At 38.1% G+C, this 23456-nt stretch overlaps 1 protein-coding gene and 1 long non-coding RNA gene across 5 annotated transcripts in view; one reads left to right on the forward strand and one right to left on the reverse strand.

Moving 5' to 3' along the window:
• LOC110142192 (uncharacterized) overlaps nt 1–745 on the reverse strand; it is a 33760-nt gene extending 33015 nt beyond the window's left edge. For both annotated transcript variants that reach the window (XR_011490592.1, XR_002315257.2), the window contains exon 1: nt 651–745. This is a non-coding gene — a long non-coding RNA (uncharacterized lncRNA). The remainder of the gene's footprint in view (nt 1–650) is intronic.
• Nucleotides 1–23456, forward strand: part of TTC29 (tetratricopeptide repeat domain 29) — a 244286-nt gene that overhangs the window by 145302 nt on the left and 75528 nt on the right. For all 3 annotated transcript variants that reach the window (XR_002315255.2, XM_020901271.2, XM_020901272.2), the window contains exon 11: nt 3969–4197. Coding sequence is in view for 2 of the 3 variants with exons in the window: in XM_020901271.2 (XP_020756930.1) it covers nt 3969–4197 (229 nt within the window). In the remaining variant the exon portion in view is untranslated. The remainder of the gene's footprint in view (nt 1–3968; nt 4198–23456) is intronic.

The raw sequence follows: 23456 nt of genomic DNA on the forward strand, positions 1-23456 counted from the left end.
AACAGTGCTGATACTTGTCAGTCTACCTTTTAAGGACCTCTATAAACAGCCCTCGTCATACCTTTTCTGGCTTTATATTATTCATGAAATATATTCTAATTTATCATTTTTCAATATTTATTTATTTTTATTTATTTGGCTGCACCGGATCTTAATTTGCAACATGTGGGATCTTTAGTTGTGGCATTTGAACTCTTAGTTGCATCATGTGGAATCTAGTTCCCAACCAGGGATCAAATCCAGGCCCCCTGCACTGGGAACACGAAGTGTTAGATATTGGATAGCCAGGGAAGTCCCTCTAATTGTATTCTTAACAGTAATTTCCAAGAAATAATATTATTTATAAGACCACAATTATAATATTAAACTCTATTTGGAAATATACAGTTTTCAATATACAGTTTTCTCTAATTATTATAATGCTATTATAATTAAAGTTAACCCATCTTAAAAACATTCTAATTAATTTACCTTTTGCTGTATAGTGATAGAAGATGGACCACCCATCCCACCCTTCTGATGTGATTGGTTTTTAATTGAAAATATATCATCAATATAAAGGAGTCAAATGAGAATATTTTAGGGAAAATAAATAGATGTAGACCCTTTATGAGATCTTTTATCCTCTAATGAGGTCAGAGCATAATCACCTAATTAAAACAATGGAAGTTCCAACAGCAACATGGTAAGGAAAATGTGTAAAAATGATTCCTCCTTTGTACTAGGAAAATGCCCATTTACTTTGAGCTTGCTCATTGGACAAAGTGATGACAATTTAGACACTAAGAAGGATCACAGTAATGCATGAAAATTCTCTTATAGTGTAATAATGCAAGTTTTGTTTCAAGGTCTATGATGTCATCAAGATCCTGTCCTGAAATTGTCCACTGAATGCTTGTTAGTGATACTTATAACATTAAATGAAGTTGTTTCTTCCAATAAAATGCAGTTATGAGATGCATAAATTCATTTCTATATATCACTTCTGTATCCTCAAACTCATATTTGAGATTTCCAGGATTAATTACTGGAATCTTCTGAATTTTATAATAGAATAGGAGGATTCCCTGATAACAGGAACTGTGGAAGTTTGGACAGAACATTTGAAGAGGGGATTAAATTTAGATGGTAAAGTCTTTAAGAGTAAAAGATCTGGAATTACAAAACACACGAATGAAACCTTGCTCTAAAAAGGTATGTATAAAAATTCTTGCATCAGAGAAGAATTGATATTGTATTTCTTAAGAGAGCCTTAAACTAGAGAAATCTAGGTTGATGGCAGTTTTATGACAGGTATGTGTGTCTCAAGATTGAACTCTAGGCACAATTTGATGGAAGAATGATTACCTAATATAGAAGTATTTAGGGGGGAAAGCATTTGTTTAAAACAGGCCTAATAACAGCTAGAATACTTAATAAATGAATACTTCCACCAGCAGCAGGGCTTCCCTGGTGGCTCATTGGTAAAGAATCTGCCTGCGATGCAGGAGACCTGGGTTCAATCCCTGGGTTGGGAAAATCCCCTGGAGAAGAGAAAGGCTACTCACTTCAGTATTCTGGCCTGGAGAATTCCATGGACTAGAGTCCATGGGGTCACAAAGAGTGGAACACGACTGAACGACTTTCACTTTCACTTTTTCACTAGCAGTAAGCTTGCCTGCTTGTATAAACTTTATTCATTTCTGAATCTCTACTGCCTGGCAAATAATAGCTGTTTATTGGATGAATGAGCTTGTTTCAACATAATAATATATCAAAATAATTCTGGAAATTCAAATATATGTTCACTTATTTATGAATAATTCTCCTAAATTGATATTACCACCTGAAACATTCCAGTGGTTAAGACCTTCACTTCCAGTGCACTTCCAGTGCAGGAGTTACGCGTTTGATCCCTGGTAGGGGAGATAAGATCCCACACGCATCTCAGCCAAAAAGCCAAAAACATAACCAACAGAAGTAGTATTGTAACAAATTCAATAATGACTTTAAGAAAAAAATGAACAGCCTAAAGCTCAGGATGATAGCTAGAATAATAATTAGATACTTATACTTGTCTTTTTTAAAAATAGAAACATTTGGTCTAGCCATGTATTTTCATCTATTTTGTCCCATATCTTTGATATCTAACAGAACAATTTATAATTTTAACTAGTTTTATTTTCATATTCAATATTGATATTATTTTTCAATCATATAACTTATTTAATTGGCATACAAATGTATTTGATACAGTTTTATATTTTCTTAATTGCAAAATCTAATTCTCATATAAATCCTGTTTTAGTGGACTTCCTTGGCAGGCCAGTGGTTAAGACTCTGTGCTTCCACTGCCTAGGGTGCGAGTTTGATCCCTGGTTGGGAAACTGAGATCTCACATGGTCAAAAAAAGGATCTAAAAAAATCCTGTTTTATATTTTGAAATAAGAGAAAGAATTGTTCATCTTAACAGGCAAAATTGTTATTGATGAGGGAGTCTGTTTAAATTAGAAAATTTAATTAGAATGAGCCGTTTGAATAGTTCCCCTAAACTGTCCCTGTGGGCATATAACAGGGTTATATGTGCTGTACATGTATATAACATAACTGTCACATAAGCCCTACTCTTTCTCTCCTCCTCACCTTGCTAGCAGCCTCTTTATTCAATCAGTTTTTCTGCTCTTTGGGTTCTGATTGTACAGAGGTGCATGGTTGTTGAGTATGCATCTTACCTGTACTGACATATAGTATAAAGCTGTTTCAATGGTGATTTTTATTTCCAGTTACTTCATAAAATGCCATGAGAAAAATGACTTGAAAGCTTATAGTAAATAAAACATTCCTCTTCAAAAGACTGTGCATTCATGTTTCCGTGTGTATGAAAGAGAGAAGGAGAGAAAGGAGAGGGGAGGGAAGGGAAGAGAATGGACTTGCCAGGGTTATAAATCAGTGAAGAAAGGAAATTTTCATTCCCTAGCATCTTTGCAAGTATAGCTAATCCTAAAAATAAGATCCTCTTTTGAGGAAGAGTTTTAAGGACGATTTTTAGAAGACTTGGAGGTGGCAGAAATAGTCCCTCTCAGGCTCAGTTACATTATTTGTAAAATAGGGATGATATTTCCTCATAAGGTCACCTATGAAAGCTAATGACATAATACCTATGAAATACTTAGCACCGTCCTCACACTTGGCAAGAGTTAGGTAAATGTTACTTATTTGTAGACAGTAGGTTTTAGAAGGAGCAATGAGAATGAGAAAGGAAGGAAGGAAGAAAGAGAGAGAAGGAAGAAGGGAAGGGGATGGGAAGGGGAAAGAAAAAACCTTGAATCTTTATAATTTAAAATGTTGCAAAGGATTTGGAGAAAAAAGACATTTAAATGACCCTTTGAGTTATGCTAGTGCTGTGGTCAAGATCATATTTTTTCAAAATGTGTCTTCTTCCACATTCTGGGTCAAGAATGACGTGTGCACATGGGAAAACACAATAACCAAAGGGCAGCAATATTCATCCGTTTTCACCTGCCTCTGATTAAATGAGTTGTCTAGGGTGATCTCTTGCTGTGCCTGAAAGCAAAAGCCGGTTAGAAAGATTTCATTTGGTAAATCCAATGCTGCAAGTATGAAAATTCTATCCAAACCAATGTGAATTGTTTCACTCTTTCACAAACTTCTTTTTGCTTCTATATATTAGATTGAACCATACAAAAAATGCTAATATTTGGCCACTTTTTACCTTAAAAACTTAGGTTTTGGAGCATTCTACCTGGTTGACACACCTTTCTTCGTGATTTGATTTTACGATACTGCATGGTTAGTAATCACAACTTTTAAAAGAAAACTTACTCTAAGAGAGATCCTGCTTGTCATCTTTCTTCTTGAAGATAAACTGCTAAAACTGTTGAAAGATCAGTGTGGCACATGCCAAGGTGGGCAGATATGTGGAACAGTAAACTAAAAATTAAGAAAAAATATTTCTCTTACATCTTTAGGGCCACTACAACAAAGCTTCAGAATACTTTCAGCAAGCTTTCAACACAACAGCAGACATAATGAACATATCTCTGATGGATGAAACTAAAGTTCATTATGGAATAGCGAAAGCTCATCAAATGATGCTGACGGTTAACAGCTGTATAGAAACTGCAGATCTCACCAGCCTTGACTACCTGCTGTCATGGAAGGACAGTAGAAGTGACATTACACCTGATCCAACTACTGGTAAGGCGTTGGTGTTTGTTTGTTTGTTTGTTTCAGTTGGAGGCTAATTGCTTTAGAATGTTGCGTTAGTTTCTGCTGCACAACAACATGAAACAGTTGTGAGTATATATACATCCCCGCCCTCTTGGGCCTCGCTCACACCCCCCCACCCACGTCATCACTGAGCGCCGAGCTGAGCTCCCTGGGCTGTGCCGCGGCTTCCCGCTGGCTGGCTGTTTTACACACGGTAGCGTTTGCATGTCAGTGCTACTGTTTGTCCCAGCTGTGTCTCCTTCCCCCACTGCGCTCAACTCCGTTCTCTACATCTGCATCTCTATTCCCGCCCTGCACATTCAAGCTCATTCGTACCCGTTTTTTCGAGTCCATGTATGTGTGTTAATATACAGTATATGTCTTTCTCTTTCTGACTTGCTTCACTCTTTTTGACAAACTCTAATATTCATCCACATCACTACAAATGACCCAATTTTGTTCCTTTTATGGCTGAGTAATATTCCATTGTATATATGTATCACAACTTCTTCTCTGCTTTTTGAGAACAATGTAGATTTTTGTATCATTCTTAATGGCTAAGTCATTTTCATTATAAAAGTTTATTCAACCATTGGCAATTTTAATTTTAGTGGTATTTTTATGTTTATTTATTCATTAGTATGTGAATGTTGACTGCATTTTCATACCATATTGTAACTTCAGTGTTTAAGGAAAGCATACAGTAGTGATAATGTCTTATTCAGTTTGACAAATCACCATTTTTTCAGTTATCTTAAATACTCAACAGTAGGTATTGATCAATTGTAAGGAATATGAAATAGATTTATGTTTTTAAAAATGTTCAGTGTTGTACCTTATTGACAAGAGCAAGTGTACATAGATGCTAATTAGTATTATACTCTTACTTTTCTTATGATAATCAGTTTTCCTATCTTTCTCTGATTCAGTTGTGACTATTAATTGAGAAAATATTTGATAGTAATTTCTCTTAATCCTTACTTTTTCCTACATAATTTTCTTGTGATAATTAGAGTAGTTTATTAAAAACAAATAGCTAGAAGTGGACATAAGGGCCGATTTTATATGTTAATTCAACTGGGTTCTAGTCCCATTTAAGAACTTCAGGATTTTTAAATAATTTTTTAAAATGCTGCTTATGAAAGGCCTTTGGACTACATAACTATTTGCTTGTAAATCAAATTTTTAAAGCAAAATATTTTAAATGTTTGAGAACTCAAATCGTAAATCAAAATTTCATAATATAAAGGGGCGTCTCCTGTCTGCATTTTAACTTTTTACACAATTTTTAGAGGTTACTTTTCCACTTACAGTTATAAAACACTTATAAAATATTGGCTATGTTCCTCGTGCTATACCATATATCCTTAGTCTATCTTACAACCAATAGTTTGTACCTTTCACTCCTCCACCCCTTGTAGCCCCTTCCCCATACTGGTCACCTGTAGTTTGTTTTCTGTATTTGTGAGTCAGCCTCCTTTTTGTAATATTCACCAGTATGTTGTGTTTTTTAGATGCCACATGTAAGTGATATTATATGGCATTTGTCTTTCTCTATATGACTTTACTTAGAATGCCCTCCAAGTCCACCCATGATGCTGCAGAAGGCAAAATTTCATGCTTTGTGATGACTAAGTAGTGTTCCTGTGTGTATGGTGTGGGGGGGTGGGTACTTGTTCTCCATCCATTCATCTGTTGATGGACACCTAGGTTGCTTCCATATCTTGGCAGTTGTAAATAATGCCAATATGAACATTGGGCTGTTCTTTTTGAATGAGTGCTTTTTTCGGCTATATAATTCAGGAGTGGAATTTCTGGGTATCTCCTATTTAGTAGTCTTTTTTTACCCTTAGGTCATTTACATGAAACAATAATTTGTTTGGCTGTTTCTTTCCTCCATAGAATAAGTAGTAAATAATAGTAAACTTGGCACAAAGAAATTTTATTGACTCTTTTACATCAATAGAATACTGCTTTGTGACTATCTGTCCTCTAGGTAGAAAATAAGTAAAGGTCTCATTTAATAGAAGCACAGTAAGGGGAAGCAAGATGAAATCTTCAGAAGTGGATGGCTTGCTGAATTTCAATGTGCAATTTCAAGTGCTCAAAAAAAATTTATAGTCAACAGTTAACTTTCACATAACACTTTGCTTATTCGGGATGTTGTCTTGTCATATATTTGGGCATTTGTTCTGTAGTTTTGAATTATCTTCCCTTTAGGCTCTCACCTTTTCTGCCCAGGAGCTAAAGCAGTGAAATTATGATCCATCTATTAGATTACTTGTTTTGGTGAATGGTTTGGTGCAGAGTAAGTTGAGTTACTCACATTTTCAGATTCAGTTGGGATAAACTATAACCAACATAATGATAACCATGAAAAAAATATATACTCCTCAAAACTAGCTTCAGATCAGAGTCATGTGTTCATTTATTGCAGTCTTGTTTTTGGCTTTTTAAAAATCTCTTTTGCTTTGCTTTAGTCTATAAAGCTACTTATGTTTCTATTCTTTTTACATTTTATCTCCCCATTTTTTATAAGGGCATGTTGTGTTCTAAAGGGCTTAAGAGCAAACAAAAATGCACTTCAAAATATTATTTAGACATATATAAAGAGCAAAATGAATGAACAAAAACAAACACATAGATACAGGAACAGAGTAGTGGTTGTTGTTGGTGGTGGTGGTGGTGGTGTGTCGCTCAGTCATGTCCAACTCTTGTGACCCCATGGACTGTAGCCCGCCAGGCTCCTCTGTCCATGGGATTTCCCAGGCAAGAACACTGGAGTAGGTTGCCACTTCCTTCTCCAGGAGATCTTCCAGGATCAAGGATCCATCCTGGGTCTCCTGCATTGGCAGGTAGACTCTCTGCTGACTGTGCCATCAGGGGAGCCCTAGAGTAGTGGTGACCACAGGGGAAGTGGGGGAGCAAAATGGGTGAGGGGATCAACTATATGGTGATGCACAAAAACTAAAATTTGGTGGTAAGCATGCTGTAAAGTATACAGAAGTAAAAACAAAGTGCTCTACACATGGAACTTATGTTATAAAACAATGTTACCATAGTAAGAAAATAAAGAGTATTATTCAGACAGTAAAAATTCAGCTATTCATGTGGTGGAGAAGATTAAATTCTCCATAACTCTATAAAATTATACACTCTTGTTAATTCATTTGACCAAAACTAGAAATTTATGCCTGAATGAGCTATATCATTATAAAAGTGAAAAATAATAATCTTCCAGGTTCATGGCAAATGAGAATTAGCATACTACTGGTATACATTTTTAGTAGTAGGTATTTTGTTTGTACATAAAACCTGTAGGATATTATCAAACACCTTATTTATTTTACACTAAAATTTTGTTGTTTTTAGTCACTAAGTCATGTCCAACTCTTTTGTGACCCCATGGCCAAAGCCCGCCAGGCTTCTCTGTATATGGGATTTCCCAGGCAAGAATACTGGAGTGGGTTGCCATTTCTTTCTCCGGGGGTCTTCCTGACCCAGGGATTGAACCTATGTCTCATGCATTGGCAGGCAGATTCTTTACCATCCAGCCACTAGGGAAGCTCCACTAAAATTTTAAAATGCTTCAAAATTATTTCTTAAACCATAACTCTTATTATTCTGTCTTTGCTCTGTTTAAAAATGTTCATGGAGTCATTCCTGTTCACAAGTTAAATACAAGCTTCTCAACCTTTTTTGACCACCTCCCTCCCCTGTCTACACACACACATACATACACACCATAACCCTATTATTGCCTTACTTTCAGCTAAGGCCAGCCCCCTCCAGGGAAATCTCACCCACCTTGAAAGGTCCTTCTCAAATACTGAGATCTTCCCTCATTCTCTTCTCACTTAATATTGTTCCTTCTCTCTCTTATATTAAATATCATCCATTTTCCCCAAGTATTTTTCATTTGTCATATTCTGCATCTTATCATGGCCATTTATATACTTGCCTTGTCTGCCTGATCAGAGTAAGACTCTCTTGAAATCAGATTCAGATTCTTGATATTCCCTTCAAAAGAAGGCATGTCTGACACCTACTAGGTACCAAGTAAATATTTGTCAAATTAAATGGAATTCAAAGTGTCTGTGTATGCCCTCGGCATGAGCTAGTTTGTAGTAACTACTGTTGAAAACAAGATTTGTATTTCCCTGCCTCCTTGGAAAATATAGGGGGAAAAGCTGTAATGATCTAATGCTGTATTTTTGATTTACCATCCAATTACAACATGAATGGAGGATAACACCAATATGATGTTGACAAAATGAAGAAATGCAGAAATATTATTTGGAAATCTGAGGAGCTTTTAGTTTTTCAAATTTTGCCTTTCTTCTCTGAAGAGGCATCTTTAATCTTGCTATTGAGGGGTCCCAGGTATTCAGTAACAAGCAGATCAAAGATTTGAAAGATACATTATAAAAGCTGTGAGGTTATCTTCACCTCTGAGACTTACATCCTCCAAACAAATCATTAGCTCACAGAGCAGGCAATATTCTTTTAAGCAAAGGAACATGACCTCCTAAGGGAATAGAGCAGTGAGAGCACTTGGGTCTCTAGATAAAATAGAACAGTGATTCACTGGAATCACCTCTCATCTCTGTGTTTTTCAGAGGGAACATAGCAAATATAGACACCTCTATACTCTTCTAATACATTAAGATATGGTGGGAATGATTTCATATTCCTCCTTCCCCTGCCAGTAGTAAAATAAGAAGAGATTCTCCTCCCAAATTTGAGAATTTAGAAGGAATTCAAATTATATTACAGTTCAATAGAATTATTCAAATCTGAAGCAACAGAAATTGTTTGGCTCTGGAAAGCTTAATCTAGGAATTTCTGCTGATTTCTCCACAATATAGTTTATTTTCCTTACCAGAACTAGTATCTGTACCATCATGAAATTTTTTTTAATGAAAAGCTAATTCATCTTGCCTTTTGGAGATCACAGACCCCGATGAGGAGCAGTGACACAGAAGCTAAAGTTTTCTTTATCCAACTTAATAGAACTGTTAACCTAGAAATGTGATTGTGCATGCTAAGTCACCTTAGTCGTATCTGACTGTGTGTGACCCCATGGACTGTAGTCCACCAGGCTCCTCTGTCCATAGGATTCTCTAGGCAAGGATACTGGAGTGGGTTGCCAGACCCTCCTCTAGGGGAGCTTCCCAACCCAGGGATCAAACCCGAGTCTCTTCTGTTTACTGCATTGCAGGCAGGTTCTTTACCACTCATGTCACCTGGAAAGCAAACATGGTTGGGCACTTCACTGATGATATCAGAATCATGGTCTTCATGCACATTCTCATTGTAACCAAGTGTAAATTGTATCAGGTAAATAGGATACCAATCCTAAGTATAGAAATAGATGAACATGCTGGCTAGTCAGTAAAGATACTTACTGTTTTCTACAAAAGGCATGTGAAGGTTTCCTTGAGTGCCATAACTATCATCCTAGTTTTATAAATCATTTAATGTTCTCCAGTTCAGTTCAGTCGCTCAGTCGTGTCCAACTCTTTGCGACCCCATCAATCGCAACATGTCAGGCCTCCCTGTCCATCACCAACTCCCAGAGTTTACTCAAACTCATGTCCATCGAGTCGGTGATGCCATCCAGCCATCTCATCTTCTGTCATCCCCTTCTCCTCCTGCCCCCAATCCCTCCCAGCATCAGAGTCTTTTCCAATGAGTCAACTCTTCACATGAGGTGGCCAAAGTACTGGAGTTTCAGTTTCAGCATCAATCATTCCAATGAATATTCAGAACTAATCTCCTTTAGGATGGATTGGTTGGATCTCCTTGCAGTCCAAGGGACTCTCAAGAGTCTTCTCTAACACCACAATTCAAAAGCATCACTTTTTCTTAAAGGAAAACAATAGAAAAGCTTGAATTTGTCTCCCAGCCTTGGTTTGTGTTGGCTTGATGTGTGGTTCTTGGTTTAATGTCAAGCCATATTATCTCACCCTATCTTTTTTTTTCTTTTTGTACTTTTCACTGATGAATTCACCCATTATAAAGAATGTGAAAAAGCCACATTCACATGTGTGTCTCATGTTCTCTTACACTTTGATTGCTACTTCTGGAGGGAGATGTTATGAAATTAGCAGAAAAGTCAGCAAGCAGGTTTTATATCATCCTATGTTCAACCAGGATGACCTATTGCAACCTTTCTCTAATCATGTGTTCAAAAACATGACACATGAAAAGATTCTAGTGAAAACCATGGCCGAATCAATGCTCAGCCTACTGGCATTGAGTATCATTTAGTATCACTTAGTATCATTGAGAGAGACTGTTACTCAAGAATCTGATGACCTGGGTCCTAATACCACATTGAGCATTAATCTGCTTTGTGACTTTTGGCAAAAAATTCAAGTCTCTTTAGCCTGTTATCTCAGGTTCAAAATAGGTCATTATAAGATTCCTCTGGAACCGACCACAGTTCTACCATAAGAGCATCTTCTAAATAAGTAAGATACTTTCTAGTCCTTAAAAATACAATCTAAATCTTCATGAGCATTTTATCCGTTGTTTCCTCCCCCATAAACCCTGGTTTCTGAGAGTTTCCATAAGAGGTAATTTTATTATTATATCAAGTAGCTGTATCACTGCTAGGTGTATTATTTGACTCTTCTGCTAGAATTTATAATAAAGGAGTGTCTAGATATCAGATATCACATGCAATCTAATTTTCCCTGGTTGGCACTGCTGACGTTGCTAAACCTAGTTAACCATTTTATCTACACCCTTTCAATTCATCTATCATCAACCTTATGTCATACTTCCCCTCAGTATTTTCTCAGCCCCTACATTTTCCCCACTGTTTCTGGAGCTTCCAGTTCCTGTACACACCTGCATCTCTGTTCATCATTATCCCATCTTCATGCACTTTAGTCTGTGACTATCTCTGAGCCACTAAATTTGATACCACCCCTACGGAATCACTTAGTCGTGTCCAACTCTTTGTGACCCCATGGACTATACAGTCTATGGAATTCTCCAGGCCAGAATACTGGAGTGGGTATCCATCCCCTTCTCCAGGGGATCTTCCCAACCCAGGGATTGAACCTAGGTCTACCCACATTGCAGGCGGATTCTTTACCATCAAGCCATCAGGGAAGCCCACAGTCTCTTTCCATCTTCTGAAAATGAGTTAAAATCTTCGTGAATTCTCTTTTAGTTTTATAGGAACAGGACCAGATTGAGTTCTGAAGTACAAAAGAAATTAGTTGGTCCACGTGTTTTAGTTCTAAATGTTCTCAGGTCCAGGGGAAGGCAGTCATGCAATAATCTGAAAGACAGAATGGATCTATGATCCAGTTCTCTATAACTCCATCCCAGGATTCTTCCATGCATGACATTTCACTACGTATTTCTTTATATCTAGTAGGATTCATAGCTGACATTTTGAAAGATTATATTTTAAATTAAAGTCTAGATAAAATATTGAGTGAAAAAAAAGTGGGACTTTATTTTTGGCCAAGATGGAGTACAGGGAACGTTTACCCTCCTATCTTAAACAACTGGGAAAAACAAACAAAACATACAAGACAAAAGTTTACAGAAATCAGACAACATACAGTGCAGGACAGTGACCCCCGAGAAAGGGGGACCAAGTGAGCTGAGCTGTATGATTCTCCCAGCAGACTGGCGTAGAAGAAGTGGCCAGGCATAACACAGGGAAGGGAACCAAGACAGAGGCAGCCCAGGAGACTCCTTGGTTCAAGGAGACTGAACTGGGAGTTCAGGGAGATCAGGATGGCTGGAGTTCACAGCTAAGAGTGCAGTAAATCCCCTACACACGAACCTTCAGGTTGCAAACTTCCAGTGATGCAAACATGTGTTTGCATGTCCAGTCCCATGAGTTAGTTTATGTGTCTGGCATACATGGTCATGTGTGTGTATGGATCCTCTACAAGTGGTTGTGCTTTTCTTCACCATACAGTACTGTATAGAGTACAACAGTATAGTATCTTTATTTCAAGCTCAGGATGTCCTGTAACAAGCATAAAGGCAGTGGTGATGTAGCTGGTACTATTGTATTTTTTGAGGTACTATACTGTAAGATTAAAAATGTTTATTTTTTGTGTTTGTTTTTTATGTATTATTTGTATGAAAAACATAATACCTATTACAGCACAGGACTATATAGTCGATTCTGTTAGTTGGGTACCTAGGCTAACTTGATTGGACTTAAGAAATTATGTTTATGAATGCGCTCTTGGAGAAGAACTCGTTTGTATGTAGGGGACTTACTTTACTAGAAAGGAGAGAGCTGTAATAGGAGAGAGAGATTGAGTAAGTGAGAGCTCCAGAGGTCTGCAGACTCTTCATATGCATACGGATAAGTATGTGCATGCAAAGAAACTGCCAAAGACTGGGGAAAGAATCACCCCAAAGGCTCAGACGGAATGGTCACCTAAGCTCAGACAGAGCCGAGGATCATGTGTGTGCCCACCATCCAGAATGGAGAAGCCTCATAGAATATGGGGCATCAGGTGGAGGACTCATAAGGGCATCATCTCAGCAGTGGAGAAAAATGATCTCTGGATGAGAGACTACTTTGGTCCCTCCTTGTTGTTGTTCAGTCGGTCAGTCATGTCCCACTGTTTGTGACCCCATGGACCGCAGCACCTCAGGCTTCCCTGTTCATCTCCAACTCCCGGAGTTTGCTTAAACTCATGCCCATTGAGTCAGTGATGCCATCCAACCATCTCCTCCTCTGTTGTCCCCTTCTCCTCCTGCCCTCAGTCTTTCTCAACATCAGGGTCTTTTCTAATGAGTCAGCTCTTCGCATCAAATGGAAAAAGTATTGGAGCTTCAGCTTCAGAATCAGCCCTTCCAATGAATATTCAGGATTGATTTCCTTTAGGATTGACTGGTTCGATTTCCTTGCAGTCCAAGGGATTCTCAAGAGTTTCTCCAACACCATATTTCAAAACCATCAATTCTTCAGTGTTCAACCTTCTTTAGGATCCAACTCTCACATCCATATATGACTACTTGAAAAATGTTAACTTTGACTATAAGGACTTTTGCTGGCAAAGTAATGTCTGTGCTTTTTAATATGCTGTCTAGGTTGGTCATAGCTTTTCTTCCAAGGAACAAATGTCTTTTAATTTCATGGCTGCAGTCACCATCTGCAGTGATTTTGGAGCCCCCCCCAAAAAAAGTCTGTCACTGTTTCCCCATCTGTTTACCATGAAGTGATGGGACCAGATGTTGTGATCATTGTTTTTTGAATGCTGAGTTTTAAGCCAGCTTTTTCACTCTCTTCTTTCACCTTCATCAACAGGATTTTTAGTTCCTCTTCACTTTCTGCCATTAGGGTGGTATCATCTGCATATCATGGTTGATATTTCACCCGGCAATGATATACTCTGCATACAAGTTAAATAAGCAGGGTGACAATATACAGCCTTGACACTCCTTTCCCAATTTGGAACCAGTCCATTGTTCCATGTCCAGTTCTAACTGTTGCTTCTTGATCTGCATACAGGTTTCTCAGGAGGCAGGTAAAGGTTGTCTGGTATTCCCATCTCTTGAAGAATTTTCCACAGTTTGTTGTGATCCACACAGTCAAAGGCTTTAGCATAGTCAATGAAGCAGAAGTAGATATTCTTCTGGAATTCTCTTGCTTTTCCTATGATCCAATGGATGTTGGCAATTTAATCTCTGGTTCTTCTGCATCTTCTAAATCCAGCTTGAACAGCTGGAAGTCCTCTGTTCAAGTACTGTTGAAGCCTAACTTGGAGAATTTTGAGCATTACTTTCCTAGCATGTGAATGAGTGCAATTGTATGGTAGTTTGACCATTCTTTGGCATTGCCCTTCTTTGAGATTGGAATGAAAACTGATCTTTTCCAATCCTGAGGCCACTGCTGAATTTAAAAACAAGTGTCAAATGGATCAAACTGTTTTTAAGTAACTTAACTGAATCCTAGAACAAAGCTCAAGAATATTTCTAGGAATAAAAATATTTAGAACCCAAGGTAAAATACAAGGCTTCCCTGGTGGTTCAGCGGTAAAGTATCTGCCTACAATGCAGGAGAGGGAAATTTGATCCCTGAATTGGAAAGATCCGCTGGAGAAGGAATTGGTAACCCGCTCCAGTATTCTTGCCTGGGAAATCCCATGGACAGAGGATCCTGGGGGGCTACAAGTCCATGGGGTCACAAGAGTCAGATATGACTTAGCAACCAAACAAGAAACAAAACAAAAGGTAAAGTACACAATATCTGGCTCCAATAAAAAGTATACAGACATGCCGAGAAGCAGATAAAACTCATAAAGAGGAGAAAATATATAAATAGAAACGAACCCAGAAATGCAACAGATAATAGAATTAGTAGACCAGGACAGAAACAGGATATTAAAGTCATATTCCATATATTCAAGGATATAAGAGAAAGATTAAATATATAGAGTCTGGAATGATTTTTAAAAGCCAAACTGAATTTCTAGAAGTAAGAAAATGTCCAAGATGAATAATTAAAAAAAAATACTTCGATGGGTTAGCAGCAGATTTAGATAATGCAAAGGAAAAGATCATCTTTGGAGACATAGCAGAAGAAACTATCCAAAATGAAATACAGAGAAAACATACTGAAAGGATATGAATAGAGCATGTTAGAGAACCATGGGTCACTTCAAGAAGCCTAATATGTGAATAATTTGGAGACCCCCAAAGAAGAGGAAAAGAAGAGGGACTTGAAACATATTTTAAAAAATAACAAAAGGCTGATTTTTTCTGAATTTGATGAAAACTATAAAACTACAGATCTAAGAAGCTCAATTAACCCTAAGTAGAAAAACATGCAAATTAAACCAAGGAGCATCATAATCACAGTATTTAAAATCAGTGATAAAGAGAAAAATCTTAAAAGATCCTTTGTAAGGGGTGAGGTGGAACAAACATAATAGGAGCTGAAATCTCCCTGGAACCATGTAAATCAAAAGAGAATAAATAAAACAACTTAGTTAAAGCACTAAAAGAAAAAAGGGCCATCAAAATTGAAATTCTATACCCAATAAAAATATCTTTCAAAAGCATAGGTAAAATATTTTTCCAAGCACACAAAAGCTGGGAAAATTCATCTCTAACATGCCAGTATGTGAATTCTATGCTTAGTCACTCAGTCAGGTCCAACTATTTGCAACCTATTGGACTGTAGCCCGCTAGGCTCCTCTCTCCATAGGACTTTTTCAGGCAAGAATAGTGGAGTGGGTTGCCATTTCCTCCTCCAGGGAATCTTTCCGACCCAGGGAACAAACCCTTGTCTTCTCTGTCTCCTGCATTGCAGGTGGATTCTTTACCAGCTGAGCAATCAGGGAAGCCCAACAAATGTTTCACTCCAGGCAGAATAAACAGGAAATCTAGTTAGAAACCTGGATGTACATAAAGCATGAATAAGAAAATGAGAAATATTTTAGTAAAAATAAAATCTTCTTCTTTTTAAAATTCCTTGAATAAAATAATTGTTCAAAACAAAAGTAATAACAAAGTTTTGAAAAATTTATAACAAATATGGAATTCAATTAAATTAAATAGAGAGATCTTGCTTTATAAAAAGCACTTTCAGTTTCAACCAGGCAGGTAACTGTCAACTTAGGGGACCACAATAGCTCCATATTTCAACTGAATTTCTTAGTGCTCACCCCATCAGTCTCTTTGTGAGGAAGCCCCTGTTTTAGAAGCATATTCTCATTACCTAGTGGTTAGCTCTCTTTAAAGGGAATTTATTTTTATTTCCATCTTGTTTTTTCTTGGGTTGAAAAAAACAATCTGGCTTAGGATAAGTGATCCATTTTTATCTGAGTATCTTTTGGCCCCAAATCATCCCAGCCTCCCACAAAAAGCCTTTGGTGTAGGCTTTGTGGATTTCAGTGGCTTCCTTGTTATCTGGTATGAAAACTGTTTCAGGCTCAATGTACGCATCTGTGACTTCAAAACTGCCATCCACCATTTCTCCAAGGAGCCCTAACAAAAGTAAACTTTGAAAAAGCAGTCACTAAAAATCAGAAATAAATTAAAATTAATGACCTTAAATATGTATCCAGTTGGTGATATAATTGCAGAGAAAAAAATATTCTAAGTAGCTTTAAAACAGAAATTTGACTGTGTGGTTCTAGTCAGCTAAGAAAACGCACTCCCCCCAACACCCCCCCCAAAAAAAAACTTAACCTGTTTTCAGTAGTCATATTATTGGTACTTATGTTGGTTTTATTATTGTGAGACTGTGTTGTGTGTGATGCATCAAATAGATAATTACTTTATACTAAGTCTTTATACTTTATACTATATACTTTATACTAAGAGTTTGTACTAAGTCTTTTATTCCCAGTATCTTTGCAAACTGGGGTTTTTCAGTGTTGCACAAATTTCCTCATTTGTAAAATCAGTGTAGGAAGGGAATTAAACTATATCACCTGTGAATTTCTTTTTAGTTTTCTGAATCTGTGACTCCTAGGTTTCTAAGAAAATTCTTAAGCTTTTAAAATTCACTTTGCTTTAATTAAATTTAAGGAAATCTTGGAAAACCATGAGAATTAGTATGGGTTTCAAAAGCATCGTATTCTCAATATGATTTGCAGTAGACCCCATATAACAGTAGTAGCTTCACAGGTGGCACTGGTGGTAAAGAACCCGCCTGACAATACAGGAGACATAAGAGATGCAGGTTCGACCTGGGTCAGGAAGATCCCCTGGAGGAGGGCATGGTAACCCACTGCAGTATTCTTGCCTGGAGAATTCCATGGACACAGGAGCCTTGCAGGCTACAGTGCATGGGATCACAAGGAGTTGGACATGACTGAAGCAGCTTAGCACGCACACATGCCATATGATAATTCCTTTATATTGTTTTTGCCATAATATTACAAGTATATCAACCTATAGTGAAGGAGGAGGATATAGATTTATGAGAAGAATCATTACATAAACTGAAGCAAAGTTATTTCAAAATTCCTAAGTCATACTCTACAGTAACACATCTCTACAGATTTTTCTGATGAACTGAAGGACAGAATTAAGACACATTCAAAAGAAACACCATCCCCAAGAAAAAGAAATGCAAAAAGGAAATGTGGTTGTCTGAGGAGGTCTTACAAAGAGCTGAAAAAAGAAGAGAAGCTAAAGGCAAAGGAGAAAAGGAGAGATATATCCACTGAATGCAGAGCTCCAAAGAAAAGCAAGGAGGGATAAGAAAGCCTTTCTAAGCGAACAGTGAAAAGAAATAGAGGAAAACAATAGAATGGGAAAGACTGGAGATCTCTTCAAGAAAATTAGAGATAACAAGGGAATATTTCATGCAAAGATGGGCACAATAAAGGATATAAATAAGAAGAAGAGGTGACAAGAATACACAGAAGAACTATACAAAAAAGAACTTCATGACCCAGATAACCACGATGATGTGACCACTCACCTAGAGCCAGACATCATGGGATGCAAAGTCAAGTGGGCCTTAGGAAGCATGACTACGAACAAAGCTAGTGGAGGTGATGGAATTCCAGCTGAGCTATTTCAAATCCTAGAAGATGATGCTGTGAAAGTGCTGCACTCAATATGCCAGCAAAAAAAAAAAAAAAAAAAACAATATGCCAGCAAATTTGGAAGACTCAGCAGTGGCCACACGACTGGAAAAGGTCAGTTTCCATTCCAGTCCCAAAGAAAGGCAATGCCAAAGAATGCTCAAACTACCGCACAATTGCACTCATTTCACATGCTAGAAAGTAATGCTCAAAATTCTCCAAGCTAGGCTTCAACAGTACTTGAAGAGAAGACTTCCAGATGTTCAAGCTGGGTTTAGAAGATGCAGAAGAACCAGAGATCAAATTGCCAACATCCACTGGATCAAAGGAAAAGCAAGAGAATTCCAGAAGAATTCTGGTTCTGCTTCATTGACTACGCTAAAGCCTTTGACTGTGTGGATCACAACAAACTGTGGAAAATTCTTCAAGAGATGGGAATACCAGACAACCTTTACCTGCCTCCTGAGAAACCTGTATGCAGATCAAGAAGCACCAGTTAGAACCAGACATGGAACAACAGACTGGTTCCAAATTGGGAAAGGTATACATCAAGGCTGTACGTCAAGGCTGTATATTGTCACCCTGCTTGTTTAACTTATATGCAGAGTACATCATGTGAAATGCCAGGCTGGATGAAGCACAAGCTAGAATCAAGACTGCCAGGAGAAATATCAATAACCTCAGATATGCAGATGACACCACCCTAGTAGCAGAAATAGAAGAGGAACTAAAGAACCTCTTGATGAAAGTGAAAGAGGAGAGTGAAAAAGCTGGCTTAAGACTCAACATTCAAAAGACTAAGATCATGGCATCTGGTCCCATCACTTCATGGCAAATAGATGGGTAAAAAATGTAAATAGTGACAGACTTTATTTTCTTGGGCTCCAAAATCACTGCGGATGGTGACTGCAGCCATGAAATTAAGAGACACTTGCTCCTTGGAAGAAAAGCTATGACAAGCCTAGATAGCATATTAAAAAGCAGAGACATTACTTTGCCAAATAAAGTCCATCTAGTCAAAGCTGTGGTTTTTCCAGTAGTCATATATGGATGTGAGGGTTGGACCCTAAAGAAGGTTGAACACTGAAGAATTGACGCTTTTGAACTGTGGTGTTGGAGAAGACTTGAGAGTCCCTTAGACTGCAAGGAGATCCAACCAGTCCATCCTAAAGGAAATCAGTCCTGAATATTCATTGGAAGGGCTGATTCTGAAGCTGAAGCTCCAATACTTTGGCCAGCTGATGCAAAGAGCTGACTCATTAGAAAAAACCCTGATACTGGGAAAGATTGAGGGCAGGAGGAGAAGGGGATGACAGAGGACAAGACATTTGGAGAAGAAATTGGCATCACTGACTCAGTGGACGTGAGTTTGAGCAAGCTCCAGGAGATGGTGAAGGACAGGGAAGCCTGTGTGCTACAGTCCATGGGGTCACAAAGAGTGGGACCCAACTGAGAGAGTGAACAGCAACAAAAAAAGAGACACAGCTATGAATTTGGGGAAAAAAACACATTTCATTGATGAGCAGTTTTCTTCGACCAAATTCATCAAATATCACGTGGTGAGGAATTTGGTCTTTGATGTCAGGAGATCTCTTTGTTTGAATCCCAGCTCCTTCACTTTATGTACTGTTGACCTGGGTAACTTTATTTCTGTTACCTCATCTGTAAAGGAAGACGACAGTTCCCAGTCCAACAGGTTGCCTTGACGATCTAGTCAAGGTCTAGTGACATAATGCATCTGTGGGGAAGATCCCATTGATTCCCTACCCAGTAGCCATTGCCCAACTTCCTTCCTGATAACAGAGTCCTGATTGTTCTCTCTCTCTTCAAGTCCTCATGTTCTTGCAGAGAGGGATGGCCCTTCTCCACCCCCAGTGTTTGAGTGTCTACTGCTGTCAGTGACCATGACCTCATTAGTACTTGCCAAGTGACAGCTTTCTGGAGGATGTGTAACACAATGGTAATTAATAATATAAGAGAAGAAGATCTCCTGAGGAGCTCCTTGAAACATTTTCCTCATTCTTAAAAAGATGTGCGAACAAGGAAATTCCCCTTTATTTCTGGTGTTAAATGTTGATGTGTGAATTTGTGATGCCTGTAGCTGCCATAACTGACATACAACTAAGATATGACAACAATGAGGCTGGCGGTGGGGAAGCACAGGAAGAATCTAGATTCTTAATGACTCCTTGCATGCTAAACTATCTAATCCTGTCATTGCCACCACTTAAAAAATCTTTATAATATTTGGTGTAATATTGCACCTATATCCGTCAAAATCACAGTCCAGCAGAAGTGTTTTTATTGTATTTTTTAATATATATGCTAAGGGGAAGTGAAAAATATAAAAGCCATATTCAGTACTTTAAGAGCTCTGAATTATACTAAAGAAAATATACAACAGGTAAGTATACCACCACTCTCTTTATGTGACATAACTCTCCTTTCTTAGGCCACTTTCAGGGGCTTAAGTTATTGTTGAGTGAGTGAAGTCACTCAGTCATGTCTGACTCTTTGCGACTCTTGTGTCCAACTCTTTGTAGCCTTCCAGACTCTTCCATCCACGGGATTTTCCAGGCAAGAGTACTGGAGTGGGTTGCCATTTCCTTCTCCAGGGGATCTTCCCCACCCAGGGATCGAACCCCGGTCTCCCACATTGTAGGCAGATTCCGTATCATCTGAGCCACCAGGGAAGTCCTGTGACTCATGACTTAGTATTATATTAACAACTCTTATTCACAATTAATTGCATACCACTTTAAAAAAAAACAAAACAAAACGCCCTACTGTCATTTCTTACTTGCAGCTGAAAGCACTCTACAAAAAAATGCCTGGTAGTGCTGCCACATTATCATGGCACAGAGTGGCACATGTGATAGTGTCATACCCCTGGGCACCAGCACAGTGCCTGGCAGATAGTAGTGCCCAAGGCACACTCAACTGTGGACTATTTATTGAAAAACCTTAAGCATTAAGTAGTATCTCAGAATCCTGACATTCCTTCCGAATTTTAAAATTGCCCCACGTTTTAAATTTGCTTATCCCTCCTGTCAGCTTAACTCTTTTCCTAGTTCAGATACCTATTCTTCAGAGGATAGAAATCATGAACAATGTTCGGAAGAAATCATCTGATAGAACCAATTCGTACCTTAAAATTATGAATGACTGAAAGTGCTTTAACCTATTCAGAGCAACTAGAATTTTTTACACGTTGGACGGTTACCTATTGTCAGAACTTAGTTGTACTATAGCATGCAATTGAAATCATTCAGAGAATGTCGAGCAGGCTAATGATGAATAATGAGGCCCACACATGGCCTGGTCCTCCAGAGTCTTGGAGTTTGCCCTAAATTCAGCTTCTCTCAGCTATCCCTGAATTTCTTCTTCATTTTATTTTGTTTATTTATTTTTGTTAGTGCTGATTCTTCATTGCTGCAGGAGGGCTTTCTCTCGCTGCGGCCAGTGGGGGCTACTTTCTAGTTGTGGTATGTGGGCTTCTCACTGCAGTGGCTTCTCTTGTTGCAGAGCAGAGGCTCTAGAGCGTGGGCTCAGTAGTTGTGAAGAAAAGGCCTAGCTGCCCCTGGGCATATGGGATCTTCCCCGACCAGGGATAGAACCAGTAGAAGGCTGCATTTCTTAGCTGTGGGCAACTAAGCAGGGTGCTGTGACTACTTCTGGCAGAAATTACTTTCAGGCCAAAGTTACTTCCGGGCGAAAGCAAAACAAGCCCACCTGAGATATTGCAGCTGATGATCTCCCTCCTGTAGGGATCATGGAGAAAGTTTTAATAAACATTATGGAGATGCAAGATCGAAGCAGCTCGGATCACTCAATCTCTGCATATAAAACAGTTGTCCTAGAAAGCCATTCGTGAATGCAGTGAGCACAGAGTAATCGTTTACGGTGGTGAACCACTGAGACTTCAGAGTTGTCTGTTGCCACGGCTTAATTTAACCTTCCCTGATGTCCACGAGCTTCGGGATTCTTCCTGACAGATCCCTTGACAGCAGCAGTGGGAGCTCCAGTGGGAGAGCTGGGCTGCCATTTCTCTATATGACAGTTTACAAATTACGTATTTATAGGTTGTAGGTCTGCCTATAATTTTTTAAAGGCAGAGATCCAGAAATCTTTTGTTTTTCACTTCGATTCCTACTCACAGGAAACAAGTTTGATAAGACAAGTAGAAGATAAAGCATGAAAATGTGTCCTTTATATATTCTATGCTACTGTCAAAAAATTGAAGAAAGATAAACATCTTTTCTGTTAATCTCATTTCAATCACAATAGGTTAATCAAAATATATGTCTAATAAATTTCAAGAAAGAGCTTAGAGAATTCCATGGCTTCCATACTGATAAGAAAATAATTCCAAAGATGAAACATGCTGAAAAAGACAAGTCAATACTTAATTGTAGCCATATTTTTAAATAAAAAAGACCACAGAACTAGAGCATGAATTTCAAATTTCCTTACTCTAATGCAGTTCATCCATCTTCATATGTTTTCTGTAAGTGACAACTTTTCTTCCTTAGGAATCAAGTGTGACTTCAGAAAGCTAATGCTCACTTCATTGGGAAATAATAATGTAGCTCTAGATCCCTCGGGTTGAAAGATCTTTTTTTTCCTTCTTTTTCTTTTTTTTCCCCCTCTGAGAGCCTCCTTCTCTATCTGCTGCCTTGGTTCAATAAAAGAGAATTCTTGATTGCTCAGACAAAAACTATACTTCTTTTAGATTCTGCTCACAGTTCTTGGTAGCTGGTGGTGTTACCAGTTTTAACTTTCCAATGTACGCTGAACTCACTATATCTCAGAAAAATGTAGCTGGGTTTCTCTAGTCTGATTTAATTTGTCTTTAATTGCTAGCTTGAAGAGCTTATGAAAATCCTGTCGACTGGTTAGACCACAGTAAGATGGAAGTAAAGGCTGCAGCTGTGGCAGCAGAAGGCCCGGCTTTGGAGTCCCAGCAGAACCCTGTCGTCACCTGTTCATGTCTGTCTCATTCCCAAAGAGGTGGTCTTACCTTTGCGTCTAGCTAATACAAATACAGTCAGTTTAGCTAAGCACTTTCTACCGTTGCTAGAATTTGGAAGCAAAAAAAAAAAAAAAAACCCTCTCCTGTGTATATTTGATTCTTCTTTGGTAAGGCTCTATTAGGACAATTCCATATTGTCTTTATGGAATTCCAATAGCTTTCTTCTGAAAAGAGAAGTTAACTAACATTATGAACATACTGAAGGCACGGTTCTGTTGGATTCTAATTTTTTTCCAAAGTTTCCCTGTTTGGGGTTATTGTCTGGGAGCTTTGCTTTCTAATTACTTCTCTCCGTGGTATTTTCATTATTGTGAATTTTGATTTTTTTTAACCAAAACATCAATCAAAAATTATATCCATGGTCCCAGGATTTGCTTTCCTTTCAATTCTTTTACTCGGTCCTCCTTGTATTTTTAACTCCCAGATATGGGTAAATGTTTTTATAATCTAGGTTCCCCAGCATAATTAATATAAAAATAGATGCTATTCATGATGAATATTCTTTTCGAAATTAGAAATCATTTATAATGCCTTGTTATGATGACTGACTTAGCTTAAAGTCCTTGGATGTATATTTCACTCCTCATGGGTAATATCTGTCTCCCAGGAATAGGTAAAATGTGCTCAGTATGGGAAATATGGAGCAAGAGTCTAATCAGATGAAATGCTAGTATATT

Source organism: Odocoileus virginianus, chromosome 12, assembly GCF_023699985.2.
Source record: "Odocoileus virginianus isolate 20LAN1187 ecotype Illinois chromosome 12, Ovbor_1.2, whole genome shotgun sequence".
In the NCBI taxonomy this organism is placed as follows: Eukaryota; Metazoa; Chordata; class Mammalia; order Artiodactyla; family Cervidae; genus Odocoileus; species Odocoileus virginianus.